The sequence below is a fragment of the Triticum aestivum genome, chromosome 7D (genome assembly GCF_018294505.1).
Source record: "Triticum aestivum cultivar Chinese Spring chromosome 7D, IWGSC CS RefSeq v2.1, whole genome shotgun sequence".
Lineage (NCBI taxonomy): Eukaryota > Viridiplantae > Streptophyta > Magnoliopsida > Poales > Poaceae > Triticum > Triticum aestivum.
The window spans coordinates 206228156-206242601 of record NC_057814.1 but is presented as its reverse complement, the minus strand read 5'-3'; the positions used below and the strand labels follow the sequence as shown (position 1 = coordinate 206242601).

General features: G+C 43.7%; 1 protein-coding gene and 1 pseudogene across 3 annotated transcripts; one reads left to right on the top strand and one right to left on the bottom strand.

Moving 5' to 3' along the window:
* The first annotated feature begins 2517 nt into the window (after positions 1–2517).
* LOC123164399 (probable WRKY transcription factor 2) lies at positions 2518–6868 on the top strand (annotated as a pseudogene).
* Positions 6869–7115: 247 nt separating this feature from the next.
* Positions 7116–13207, bottom strand: LOC123164398 (chloride channel protein CLC-f). 3 transcript variants are annotated; one of them, XM_044581849.1, is made up of 9 exons: positions 12689–13207; positions 11275–11677; positions 10792–10986; positions 9368–9822; positions 9184–9288; positions 8850–9083; positions 8534–8752; positions 8209–8441; positions 7116–7530 (listed from the first exon to the last, which is right to left on the bottom strand). In XM_044581849.1, exons 1-9 carry the CDS (start codon positions 13013–13015, stop codon positions 7470–7472), a joined length of 2232 nt encoding a protein of 743 aa, XP_044437784.1. In that variant the 5' UTR covers positions 13016–13207; the 3' UTR covers positions 7116–7469. The 3 variants fall into 3 exon arrangements, with proteins under 3 accessions (XP_044437784.1, XP_044437786.1, XP_044437785.1); XM_044581851.1 differs by lacking the exon at positions 12689–13207 and having other exon boundaries at positions 10815–10986; positions 11275–11291; XM_044581850.1 differs by lacking the exons at positions 11275–11677; positions 12689–13207 and having other exon boundaries at positions 10751–10986.
* Positions 13208–14446: the final 1239 nt, after the last annotated feature.

The window sequence follows — 14446 nt, the reverse complement described above, 5'->3', positions numbered from 1 at the left end:
CCATGATCTGCGGGTCCAGGGGACTAAAGTTGTGGTTCTCAAGCTTGATTTTGAAAAACTTATGATTCGGTGAGCTGGCATTTCCTCCGCCAGGTCCTCCTTGCCAAGGGTTTCGATGGTGCGGTGGTGCACCGTCTTATGCAGCTAGTCACGGGTGGTCACACGGCGGTGTCGCTCAATGGGCAGATCAGTATTTTTTTTGCTAATGGCAGGGGCCTCAGACAAGGTGACCCGACCTCCCCCCTCCTCTTCAATTTTGTCGCGGACGCTCTCTCTCATATCTTGTCTCGGGCTGCTATGGCTGGTCACATCTCCCCTGTCTGCTCTCATCTTATTCCCAATGGAATTACCCATCTTCAATACGCGGACGACACTATTATCATGGTGGAGCTTAACGAGGCCAGCATCTCTCATCTGAAGTTCCTACTCCTACGTTTCGAAGCCCTGTCGGGTCTTAAAATCAATTTTTCAAAAAGCGAAGTCATTGTCACTGGGGTCTCCGATGCCGAGGCCCAGAGAGTTGCGCATCTCCTAAACTGTTCCCTAGGGTCCTTTCCTTTCAAGTATTTGGGCCTCCCAATTTCCCCTCATAAGCTTCTAGCTAAAGATTTCGCTCTGGCAGTCACCAAGGTAGGGAACAGGGTTTTACCGTGGCGAGGTCGTTACAACACCCAAGCGGGCAAGGTTGCCCTCACCAACGCTTGTTTTTCCTCTCTCCCAATGTTCCTAATGGGCTTTTACCTCTTGTCGGGAGGGATTCACTCGGGCTTTGACAAACACAGGGGTGCTTTTTAGTGGAACTCTTCCGATAACAAGCACAAGTATAGGTTGGTCAAATGGAAACTGATTTGCAGACCTAAGACCATGGGGGGCTTAGGGATCATTAGTACTTCGGTTATGAACAAGTGCCTCATGGTAAAATGGTGGTGGAAAATTATGTCCCTCGAAGAGCGTCCCCTCTGGTTATCCTTTCTCAAGGCCAAATATTTCCCGGACTCGAGCCCCATGTTTGCATCTTCCTCGGGTGGCTCCCAGTTCTGGCATCATCTTGTTAAGGTCCGGCCTATCTTTCAGTCTTTGGTTAAATTCGTAGTTAGAAATGGTAAGTCCACTCGGTTTTGGTTAGACTGGTGGGTCGGGGAGTCCACTCTCGCGGTGGCATTCCCGGTCCTTTTTTCCTACTACTCTGATCCAGAGATCTCTATCTTTGAGCTCTCCGTTAATAATTGGGACCTGGCCTTTCGTCGATCCCTTTCTCCTGCAGAGTTGGAAGACTGGCAACGTCTTACTGCTTGCTTCCCTATGCTCTCGGACGAAGATGATTCGGTTGTTTGGCCTCATGCCTCTTCTGGTCGGTTTTCGGTTAAGACTGCTTACGCCAAGCTTATTTCCGGTGCGCACACGTCGAAATTTAAGAATATTTGGAAGGCCCGTATTCCTCCTAAGATCAAAATCTTTATGTGGCAAGCTTTCCGTGGGAAGCTTCCTGCGGCTGATCAAATCCGGAAAAGGAATGGCCCGGGCTCTGATAGATGCGCGCTTTGTGGGCCCATTGAAAACACCGAGCATATTTTCTTCCATTGCTCTTTGGCTAAACTTCTTTGGTGTTGCATCCGACAATGGCTTCATGTTAATTGGAACCCCTCGTCCTTCGAGGACCTGCGTCGCTGTGCTTCTACTTTATCTGGGGTGACCAAAAGGGCCTTTTGGGTTGGTTGGGCTGCGATATGTTGGGCGTTGTGGACTACTAGAAACAAGTTTACTATTGAGCATGTCTTCCCGGCTAACCCTGTGAGCTGCTTATTTAAAGCTAATGTCTTCTTGCAGCATTGGAGATTATTGACTAAGGAGGCGGACCTTGAGGCTTTTGACGATATGGTATCTAGGATGCGGTCGACGACTTCCTCCCTGCCGCGGTTCTCTCGGACGACGTCTTAGTATCTGCCCTTTTGGTTTCGGTGCTGGCCTGCGTGCCATGATTGGCTAGGGTGCCATGTAATCGTACTTGCTAGCTGTTGCTTGACTCTCTGATTGTCTGGTTCTGTGATGTGACTCTGCCTGGTGGCTTTATTTATAAAGTCAGGCGTATGCCTTTTCTCTAAAAAAAACAGTTTGCGACCTCTTTGATTCACAGGATGTTAAAAACGTATAAAAAAAACAGTTTGCGACCTCTTTGATTCACAGGATGTTAAAAACGTATAAATGGGAAAAATATAGGATTTGAGTGGCATGCCCATTTAAATCTTATAGAATTAATAAGAAGTGTTTGATGACACGAGAAAAACAAAGAGATTGTAAAAGACGAGTTGAGTGAATATTAAATTTTCTGTGAAATAAAGTACAAAAAATTCTATAGAAAACTTCCTGTAGACGAATCAAAGAACCAATATAGAAGAAGAAAAACTAAGGATTTTAATCCTTCGAAAATCTTATACTCCTTCGAATCAAAGCAGCCCTCGGTTTCCAGTTTCCACAAAAGACGGGGGCAAAGTGGGCGGCGAAGACGACACAGCAGCAGCTCCGCCGCTGGGCACATGAATTTTCGAGCCCATCACCGCCCGCGACATCTTCTCCACACTTCTCTCCGCCATCTTCCTCTTCTCCTCTCTCTCTCTCTCTCTCTCTCTCTCTCTCTCTCTCTCTGCCCTTAAAAAATCAAGAACCATCCATTCCCGCTGTTTTCTGCAGAAGAATACACACGGCACAGAGCAGCAGCCAGTGAGTGAGCCTGCCGCCTGCGCACTTCGGTCCTGTTCGTCTTGCTGCACAAGGATCCCACCGCTGTTTTCTGCAGAAAAAATTCTTGCCTCTGTTCGTAGGCTCGTCCCTTTTCTTGGTTTTTTTGGTCGCCGGGAGGAGAAGGAATCAAGCCCACTTCAGGTGAGTTATTTGCCTTCTTTCTTTCTTTCTTTCTTTGATTGCTGGCATCAATTTTAGAGATTCTGAGAGTTATTTTGTTACTCTGAATTAGATTGATGATGTTGCAAGTGTGATTCCCACATTTCGTCCTGTAATTAATTTCCTGGGGCAGATTCACTCAACCGTCTCATGTATGCAAGGTTGCTACTTATTTTAAATTGTGAAACAAGTCTGTTTTGAACCATGTGCTTGGTCCAACTTGAGCTCAATACGATGAAACAGTTTATATTAACCCCGGACTTCTAAAACTGCACCATATACCAGTTCTGAAAAGTGGTCTTGTGCATCCGGCCTTTCGGAAATGCGTGAAAACAAAATTATTTGTAGGGATTACTAGGAATTCGTAATCTGCACCATTTCATAAAGAAATTGGACTATACCCCAGGTGGGTGCACCCACGCTACACCCACAAACGGAAACATAGCAAAACAAAAAAATTCTGAAACTTTCTAGCTTTGATTATGACCAAATGTTTTAGGTGCTTGCAAAATTTGGTGGCCAAATGACATCAGAGGAGCTCTGTACAAAAATATATATATTTGTGCTCAAATGTATGTGCGCTGTTTGAGCAGAATTTGTATTCCGTTTGTATGGAGATCATTTGACGTTATTTGGCCACCAAACTTTGCAAGCACCTAAAACATTTGTTCATAATCAATGCCACAAAGTTTCAGATTTTTTTTATTTCTTTTGATTTTACTGTCCAATTTGATCATTTCTGTTCCATACAGGAAACACAAAAGACAAATGAATTTCTCACGCATTTTCTTAACATGACATAAATAGCCATACTTGTTTGATGAATTTTTGTATGTTGTCATTTCATAGCATCCCCAACATCCATGTTTTTTTGCTCATATTTTTAAATGCCCAAAACACGAAACCGAATTTTAAAACTGGTCTATTATTCATTTTGAATGGAGGTTTCGAAAGTCCGGAATTTAATATGAATAATAGTTCAATGTTTAAAATGGACTTCTGGGCTTAAGCTCCATGTTGTGTTTTAACTGGGCCCGTAGGAATTTGCACATGTATGTAGTTTAATGTATCCAAGCATCTTAGCATAGATTGCAACGATGGAGTTTCTACAGAAACTGCTCCTTCTGCTCTTCATTTTATTACCAGAAATATTCATTTGTCTCAGCTGTGAATGATGTATTTTTCTTTCCCTGTTTCAGTCTAAGCCTCTAAACTACAGTTGTTAGCTCAATGGCTGGGGCCAGCAACAGGCGTGGAGCAGTGATGGAGGATTGGATGCTCTCCACACCCAGCCCAAGAACACTCATGTTGAGCCTGTTCAACGATGATTTCAGCTCCGGTCCCTTCTCCGATGTTTCCAGTGACAGTGGCAGCAACAAACCTCACGATGGAATGGAGAGGAGCAAAGCTTCTGTCGGTTCGAGCCCGGGAGAAAGTTCTCAAGTTACAAAAACCTCTCTCCATTTGGAACCAAACCTGTTTGATGCTAATGAGAAATCAAGCCCAGATAGTGGCAGTCCAGCAGAAAGGAACGGTTTCTGTGCACTCAAGATTGACACTTCCCGTGTTGGTTTTTCCGCGTCGATTCGGTCTCCTATCATAATTCCACCCGGCGTGAGTCCAAGGGAACTTCTTGAGTCTCCGGTTTTTCTTCCCAACGCAATCGTATGTTACTTTCCCTGCCTCAGTCAATGACAGTTTATGTGCAATGATCACCAATGGGAGCATTTTTATCAGTACATGATCAAACTATTCTCTGACTAGTATAGCTTGATTTTGATTTGCATTGGACAATCTGTATTTTCTTTGAATTGTTGATTATTATTGCTTTTGGATATTATTCTCCCAGTATAATGTTTACGGTCTCAAACTTTTGTAAATGGTTATCATTTATGCAGGCACAACCTTCTCCTACGACTGGTAAATTGCCATTTCTGATGCGTACTAATGCTAAAACAACAATACAATCGGTCCATAAGAAGGCTCAAGAGCTATCACATGATGATCATACAATCTCCTTCCAGCAAATTTTGAGGTCTAAACCAACTTTTTCAATTGTCGATAAGGTAATTTGCTCCAAGGTTACTACTGTCTTATCGCCTAGTTCCTGTCACTATATCCGGCAATGCCAGTTTTCTCGTTCTTGCAAAATTGCAAGCAAAGTCAAATCCTCTGTTGAATTATGCATTGACCTGAAAAAGATTTTACTGTTCAGGATCCCAGTGTTACTCATCAAAACCAGCCCTCAGCAAGCGAGAACAATCACCGTATCCCCGATAACGAACAAGAAGATAGCAAGGCAAACAGAAATGGAGAAGATTGTCCAGCGACGGTCATTGTTCGTGCTGAGGATGGGTATAATTGGAGGAAATACGGGAAGAAGCAAGTGAAGAATAGTGACCATCCAACGAGCTACTACAAATGCAGTCACCAAAATTGCCCTGTGAAGAAAAAGGTGGAGCGTTGTCAAGATGGCGACATAACGGAGATAGTCTACAAAGGTTCTCACAATCACCCTTTACCGCCTCCCGACAGGCGGCCAGGTGTCCCCTTCTCACACTCCAACGATCTGCAAGCCGATGGTGCAGAGAATGCTCCGGATGACCACTTCCAACATGCGCACGGTGAAGTTCCTGCGACAAACTTGTCTGCTTCTCTTAGCAGAGAAGCATTTGCAGACAGATCAGCTACCCGAGAAGCTATTGATGTCTCGCCGCCGACACTCTCCGGTGAGGACAATAACAGGGAAGCACATGGTACTGTATCTTCGGGCATTGACAGGGACAAAGATGTGACTGAGTCGAAGAGAAGGTTAGTTGGACTTCTTCACTAATTCCCTAACACAAGCCTGCTGTAGTTCCAATAAATCGATGTTGGCAGCTACATCATTCGGTTCTTTCGAATCTCATTTCAGGATGATGGATTATGTCACTCCAGCCACCGCCATCGGTACTATAGACATAGGGGCTCTGGCGTCGAGAGCTGTCCGAGAGGCCCGCGTCATCGTGCAGACCACAAGCGAGGTCGACGTGCTTGACGACGGTTACCGCTGGCGCAAGTACGGGCAGAAAGTTGTCAAAGGCAACCCAAATCCAAGGTCACTTCTCTGCGATTTCTTTCATTCCCTTGGTAGGACACAAAGTAGTATTTCGTATCTAGACAAATCTAAGACAAGAATTTTGGGACGGACGTAATAGATTGTTAGCTTCAGAAACACTTGGCCGCCGAAGAAGAAACACCCACCCTTTTGCTCCGTATGTGTGCAGGAGCTACTACAAATGCACGCACCCGAGCTGCCCGGTGCGCAAGCACGTCGAGAGGGCGTCGAATGACCTGAAATCGGTCATCACAACGTACGAGGGCAAGCACACCCATGAGGTTCCAGCTGACAGAAAAAATGGCTGCCCAAGCTCAGGTCATGGTGATGTTGCGCCACCCCCACAAGCTGATGGCCTCCACTGGAGGTCAGGACCAGCACAAGGAGGTATCATCCCTCAGTACAGTGGCGCTGCCGCTTATGGCTCACTTGCGCAGCTCGGTGTAGCAGGTGGCTTCCCCTTCGGAGTGCTCCCCCATGGCCTGGCGCTTGTTCCGGTGCCGGCGCAGATGGCAGGCCATCATCCATCGGCGATGCAGGGAAACCCAAGGCTTGTGCTGCAGGCAAGGGAGGTGAAGGGGAATCCGGCGGCACGGCCAGCAGATCAGAGTGGAACTGGTCCGGCAGCTTACCAGCAGCTGATGAGCAGGTTGTCTCAGGGTCCTAACATGTAAATATTCAGGTCTCTTGTAAGATGAGACATGCAGTATGTTATGCTTTTGTATGTGAAAAACAATTTTGGTGATGTACCCTTGTTCTTCCATGTGACCTTTTTTCCAGTTTCATTTCATGGTTACAGAGGACTATCTTACAGAAAAAGGGAACACAGAGAATTCAGCTGATTTTAAGCAGGAAAAATGGATTAAGATCTGAGGTAGCTAAACAAACTTGCCATATGGTTTCTGGGAGAGGGCATTGCCTTTGTTGCTGAAATATTCAGGTTTCAAGCTAACATTGAATCAACTTAAGTCAGATCCTGTAAAACTTTACATGCTTTTTATTTACCTAATCTGACAGTTTAACTCACTGCAGTGCAGATCCTGAGTTATTCTGGTTTCACATTTTATTATGGCGCAACAGCACACCTATTTACAGCAAATCATCATTGCACAACATAAGATACGACACGAAGTACTAACAATTTCCACAATAACCAACTTACATTTGTTTTTGGATTGAGTTGCAAAAGGCCAAGCAATATGTTCCCAGTATATTACCATGTCAGAACCCAGAAACATCAAAGCTGAAAACCACACCATCACCTCTTATAATCTGTAATCCTTACGAAATGTATATCCTGGCAAGCTCCAAAACACTTACATTTGGTGAGGACTCTTTTAACTGAGGTGTTCAAGTTAACCCTAAATCCCTAAGTTTGTTGAAACGTCCATTTATGTATTTGGTATTTTCTTCACTAAAAATTACAACCAAAACTTCAGCTCTGCATGTTCGGTGCCTCCATGCTCACTGCCAGCTAACTGCTGGCTGCTGGGAATTCTCTCTGATAAATCGCCTTCCACCGCTCCAGCTCCTCCCTGCACAAGCATTGTTCAAACATTCGTGTCAAGAGTGCTTTCGTATGGCAGGAAGAAAGTACAAGAGTTCTCGTAGACCAGTCCTCTCCCCCTTGCAGGGACTCAGTTTCAATCAATGTAACAGACTCACAGTCCACCTCTGCTTCAGTTACAAGAAAAATAACCGCCATTATATTGTAAGATATGACTGTCAACAAGTTACTTGCTATCTGTCTAATGTCCATCAATGCAATTTAACGGATGGCCAACGGGCCAAATACTAGTTTGCTCAGAAGAAGCTTTGTGCACTGTGATATGTGCACCCCAAGCAGGAAGCCAAAATACGATAACTGCATTGAGCTTGCGGGTCAAAGCCAAGGAAACCAATAGATTGACTATAACTATTCCGGTAGCTTGGTAGGAAAATAAGGTCAGTTGTGCTTTTAGATGTCGTTTGTTAGACAGTGAGAGGATATAAGTGGGTACAGTGCATTCTTTCCTTGTCCAAGCAAAGTAGTTTTGATTAAGAGTCTAAAAGAAAAACAATTGTCATGTAAGAGTTTGTCAGTTCAAAATTCAAAGTTACACCAGGGTCAATAGATTTATCTTTAAACTCTAGATAAACTCTAGATGAATTATCATTGTCACAGAAATAGTCCACCTAATTGAATAAAAAGTATAAGTCTTAACAAGGATCACCTTAAGCATCGTCCTATTGACTCGTAATGAAGAAGCCCGAGAACTTTACGCCGCCCATCATTCCTACGACCAGCCCCCCTTTTGACCACTGGAAGTTGCTTGATACCTTTGACTTCCATGAGCACCTTAGCCGTGCTCAGATCTGTGTCGGGAAAGCAGGTCACAAGCCCTCTTTCATTGCCATGGTACTGAAACCCTCGTGTGAGGCACGATGTAACAAGAGCAGAATTCACCTGAAAAGACCCTTCGAGTAAATATGTGTGTTGTTTTACAGAAAATGACAATCAGATGGTAAGTTTAACTGTAGATTTTTGAGGTTACATACATCCAGATCAGATGAATTTTCCCCAGTACCATTAGCATCTTCACTTGATTCAAATCCTCTGCGACGAATGTCACCAACTGTAACAATCCCTTCAAGAAAATCTTCATTGTCTACAACAAGAACACAACCTTGCTGCTTATCGTGCATAAGCAGTGTTGCCTCCTTGATAGTGGCTGTAGATGTAACCTTGATAAAATGCTTTGACATTGCTCGAGATACCTGGAAGAGTTCTTGTTAGAAAGGTTTGAAATAGCCAGCACAGTTTAGCATATTTACTCAAATGAAAAAAAAAAAACTGGAACATGAACTGTTAGACCTTCAACTCATCGAGAAGCATCTCCTCACTGTTACTACCATAGTGATATAGATCATCTTCTAGAATTGCTAGTTCAACATCATCTCCATCTGGTCGTCTCCCATCTGTCTCACTCCTATCAGCAGGGGGTAATAGTGACGCATAACCATGGCGAGGGGATGTAGCCTCAAACATCTCTTTGTTGCTGGAGTGACTTACAACCGATGGGACCCATATTGCTAAACCAACAGCTCCCTGTTAATCGAAAACAAGTGTAAGCTTAAACTTGGTATATTTAGTATGTTAAATGACATGCTTTTACAGCAAAATAACAAATGCATAGGATGGACATTACCATCAGAGGAAGTAGAATTCTGTAATCTTTTGTCAGTTCAAAGAGTAGTAGTACAGATGTCAATGGAACTGAACAAACTGAGGCTAGGGTAGCAGCCATTCCCACCTGAATTAAGTAGAAGGTAGTATTACTTTTGGCCATATCAAACTTTAAACTACCCGCCTAGCTCAAAAACAAAACTTACAAGTGCATAAGCTTGAGGGTGTGCAACAGCAGTGTTACCCGGAATGGCAGAGTTTATTAATTCTGCCGCTGAGCCCCCAAAAACAGCACCAACAGCAGCACCAATCATCAAGCTTGGGGCATATAGGCCACCAACAAGACCAGAACCTTTGCATAGTGCAGTCGCAACAACTTTTGCAGCAGCCAACTGAGCTAATAGCCAAATCCCAGGAGCTGAAGCACTTTTTCCGGTATGTAGAATTTCATCTACATTGGTGAAACCCCAATACAGTATTCCAGGGTATCTTAGAGCTATTAAACCTGCTCCAAGACCACCTAAAGCCGGACATACTACAGCAGGGAGACCAAATTTTTTCCTTATCAAGTCGAAAGTCTTTGTGAACCAAACAACCAGTTGCCTGAATACCACACTCACTACCCCACAAAGCATGCCTAGAATAAGATAGAGTGGAAGCTCTGCAGAATATAACTTTAGTGAGTTGCATACTTAGACAACTGAAATTTTAAACAATAATAAATACACATTGTGAAACATCAGAATTGTGAGTTAATAAATGTCTAACTGCCAGATGAAAAAGAATCACAGCAACAAGTGCTAAAAATGAATGTAAATTTTACAAGGAATGGATCATGCTGCTAGCTGTGCATTATAATTGCATAGCTGGTAGACCGAGGAGACTACAGAAGGTGCTACAACTATTGTTTTCTCTCCTACACAAGCCACCTACAGTTCTGGGATTTTATATCAGGAATTAAGCATTATAAATTCATCAGTTAATAACTAATCCATCATAGCGTAATTTAATTTCTTTGTTTCAAAAGGGGAAGATGAATGCTAAGATGGGATATTGTAGCCAAAAATGCTGGAGAACTAAAAACAAAGTACATAGTCAACTGGTCAGAATGTCAGACAAAAGATTGGCAGGTTGGAAATATTATTCACCATGTTACTACGACGTGGGCCCGAGCCCCACATGTTATCATCATATTGCATGATTTTTTCTAATTTTTACTTGTTTGCTTGATACTAAGGTAATTTTCTCATGATAAATTTGCCTAGAACCAAAAAACATAAGGTGTCATATTTGCAAGCAAAATAGGCTATAATGACTTACTATTTGGAAAACAGGCTTGGAAATAGATATTTACCCTATTAATAAAATGACTAAAACTAGCAAAAACATCATTTTTATGCATAGTGCAGCAAATAGACTGATTTCTTGCAAAACCAAAACAAAAGATAAAAACTAGAAACCAGGTGCAAGATACAACACACGTTTTTATGGGTGTTCAAGAAAAAGAACCAGGTGCAAGATGAGAATACCCTAATTTTCCTACTACAGTAGAGCACATAATACATATCTACTAATTAAACAAAAACTACCTTTCTGTAATACCAAATTTGATCGGAATTAGATAAAATACCAGCGGCAGATTTTAGTTCATACGTCGGGACAATAAAAGCTGCCTTCTCCCCTAACAAAACATTGGACACAGTTGAAGATATAACTGATGCCAAAATAATCATAGCAGTTGTAAAGGGTGGTGAGTTCTCTGCTCGGAGTGGCCTCAGTACTGTTTCAATAGCAAAAAAACATCCAGCAACTGCAGCATTAAAACCTGAACATATAGTAACACAAGTGTCAGGGGAGGAATATAGGAAATAAACTCAACAACATGAGTATGGGACTAAGGAGCTGGTAACATAAAAGAATATGAATCTGCTCTTCACTCCCGCAAAGATCTATAATGTTCCTAAATATGATTTGTGGTCCTTCTTGCTTGTCTAATTATTTCATCGTCCTTTCTTCTTTAACTTCTGCCTAGCATCTTAGCAGGATTTCATTGTTATTTAATTCTATCTTATGCATGTGAACAATTTGAACAGATATAGTTCCTTAGGTATACCTGAAGCAATTCCAGCAGCTGATCCGGCTGCAATAAGAGCAATCCTTCGTTCCCTGTTGTTCTCCATCATTTCAGCGCACCCAATTGCACAAGACTTACCAATATCAACACTAGGCCCTTCAGGACCCAATGAACATCCCGTCCCTAAAGTAATTGCAGCTTGGATGGCCTTGATTGCAGGAAAAATCGCACTCATGAAATCGATACCTTCCCTTTGAGATGACATCGATAGCCTTATCTGCTCAAATATCTCCAGCAATCCATGCATCATACCAACAACAACTCCACCAGTCACTGGAATTAACAATATCCTATGCCAAGTATCAGCAAGCCTCTGCAGGCGAAGCCAAGCAGCACCCTCGGTGGGTGTGCCTGCCCATGCCCATTCATGTATGACATGCACCTGAAAAGGGCAAGGCAGGTGTTTTTCAAACAGGTGAAAGGGAAAGACTACAAAAGAACCTTTTAGTTCAAACAATAAACTAAATCTGATTGAATAGCTCCTGCTTAATGACTATGATCTTCCTAAGCAAGGCTTAATAAGTTAAAAACACAGACAAACACCAAACATGCAACTACACAAGGATTTGGATCTCACCCTGCACATGACTCAACAATTACAGTGCAAGAACATAGAAGTGTCTTAACACAGAGATGGCCTTAGTCTCTATCCGAGACCTGAAATAACACAATAATACTACTCCCAATGTACCACAACCCCCACTCAAAGCTCACCAAAGCACACAATCAGAACAAAACCTCATCAAACCGGAATCAGCAGCAAGAAGACATTAAATAGCACAAAACCTCATCAAACCGGCAAATGATCATCAGGTTAACATACTGCACATAAAACTCCTTGGCCCTTGCTGACCCCCATAGCATCACAAGGCATACACTAACACGAATGCTCTAACTAGAAGAGACCATAACTGGACCAGCTATCAGCAATTCTCTGTAGCATCATATTCCATGTGAAGACAACCAAACTACACATGTTCACATGAACAATCACCTTCGCCTCAGATGAGACTATAAGTTTCTTCCACATCTCTGTGTTGCCTCATACAGGAGTGTGCTACAGAACTACTCCCTCTGTAAACTAATATAATATCTTTTAGATCACTAGTAGTAGTGATCTAAAAGATCTTATATTAGTTTACAGAGGGAGTACTACAATGCATGTAAATGTATACCCGCATTCATAGTCCAGAGTGTCTGGAAATCCCCAACACATCTATCTCATGGCAACAGACTCACAAAAACAGTCACCTTAGAAAGATAAAAGTAAATTTCATAGACCCTGTACTTGCCAGGCATAGAGATCTCGGCAGAATACTATTTCCCCCACAAGAAACCGTTTGGAAGAACTGATAAATAACGCATTTTTCCTGCACGCAGATCTCTTACTTACCCCGCGGTTAAACGCGGCGACGCAGATGCCGGTAGCGAGCCCGAGGAGGCACCCGACGAGCAGCAGCGCCCACTCGGGCGGCGCGCCGTCGCCGAGCTCGTCACTCTCCTCCTCCCTCCTGGGCGCCCCCGCCTCTCCCGCCGCCGTAGGGGACGCCGGGCCGCTGTCGACGTGGTTATGGCGCCCCCTGCTCGAGAGCCGGCGGTCCAGGTTCCGCAGCAGCTCGCGCACGCGGTTCCTTCGCGGGGTCGTCGGCGAGTCGGGGTCGGAGGAGGACGGCAGCGCGGCGGCGCCAGAGCGCAGTGGCTCGAGGTCGCTGTGCGCCATGGCGCGCGGGCGGGGCAGGAGCGCGAGCTTAGCGCAATCGCATCAAAACTAGGCTCCCGGGCTCGCCGGCCCGCCGCGGATCTGGGGGATTTGTCTTGGGCGATCTCGTCGGCGGTTGAGCGATGGCGAGGCGGGCAGAGGGGGAGGTGTGGGCGGACGTTAGGAGGGAGGAAAGGGAAGTGCGCGTGCTTGTTTTCCAGGTTACCCCTCGTCGAAGGCTCTATTTCCAAAATACATGGCGTGTTTTATTTCATCAGCGAAAGATTTTTTACCAACAAATGTACATTTTTGGCGAAAGTGCCCTAGAGACAATAATAAAGTTGTTATTTATATTTTCTTATATCATGATAAATTTTTATTATTCATGCTAGAATTGTATTAACCGGAAACTTAGTACATGTGTGAATACATATACAAGCAGAATGTCCCTAGTATGCCTCTACTTGACTAGCTCGTTAAACAAATATGGTTAAGTTTCATAACCATAGACATGTGTTGTCATTGGATGAACGGGATCACATCATTAAGACCCATCCGTTAGCTTAGCATAATGATCATTTAGTTATATTGCTATTGCCTTCTTCATGACTTATAGATGTTCCTCTCACTATGAGATTATGCAACTCCCGAATACTGGAGGACACCTTGTGTGCTATCTAACGTCACAACGTAACTGGGTGATTATAAATATGCTCTACAGGTGTCTCCGAAGGTGTTTGTTGAGTTGGCATAGATCGAGATTAGGATTTGTCACCCCGTGTATCGGAGAGGTTTCTCTGGGGCCTCTCGGTAATGCACATCATTATAAACCTTGCAAGCAATGTGACTAATGATTTAGTTACGGGATGATGCATTACGGAACGAGTAAAGAGACTTGCCGGAAATGAGATTGGACTAGGTATGATGATACCGACGATCGAATCTCGGGCAAGTAACATACCGATGACAAAGGGAACAACGTATGTTGTTATGCAGTTTGACCGATAAAGATCTTCGTGGAGCCAATATGAGCATCCAGGTTCCGCTATTGGTTATTGACCGGAGATGTGTCTCGGTCATGTCTACATAGTTCTCGAACCCGTAGGGTCCGCACGCTTAAACGTTCGATGACGATTTGTATTATGAGTTATGTGTTTTGGTGACCGAAGTTTGTTCGGAGTCCCGGATGAGATCACGGACATGACGAGGAGTCTCGAAATGGTCGAGACGTAAAGATTCATATATTGGAAGGTTGTATTCAGACATCGGAATGGTTTCGAGTGATTTCATAGGATACCCAAATCGAAGAAATGTGTCTTCATAGGATACCCAAAGGAGACTGTTGGGTACACCTTCTATCATAGATCCGAAGGCAAGATATTCGTTGCTAAGAATGGATCCTTTCTAGAGAAGGAGTTTCTCTCGAAAGAAGTGAGTGGGAGGAAAGTAGAA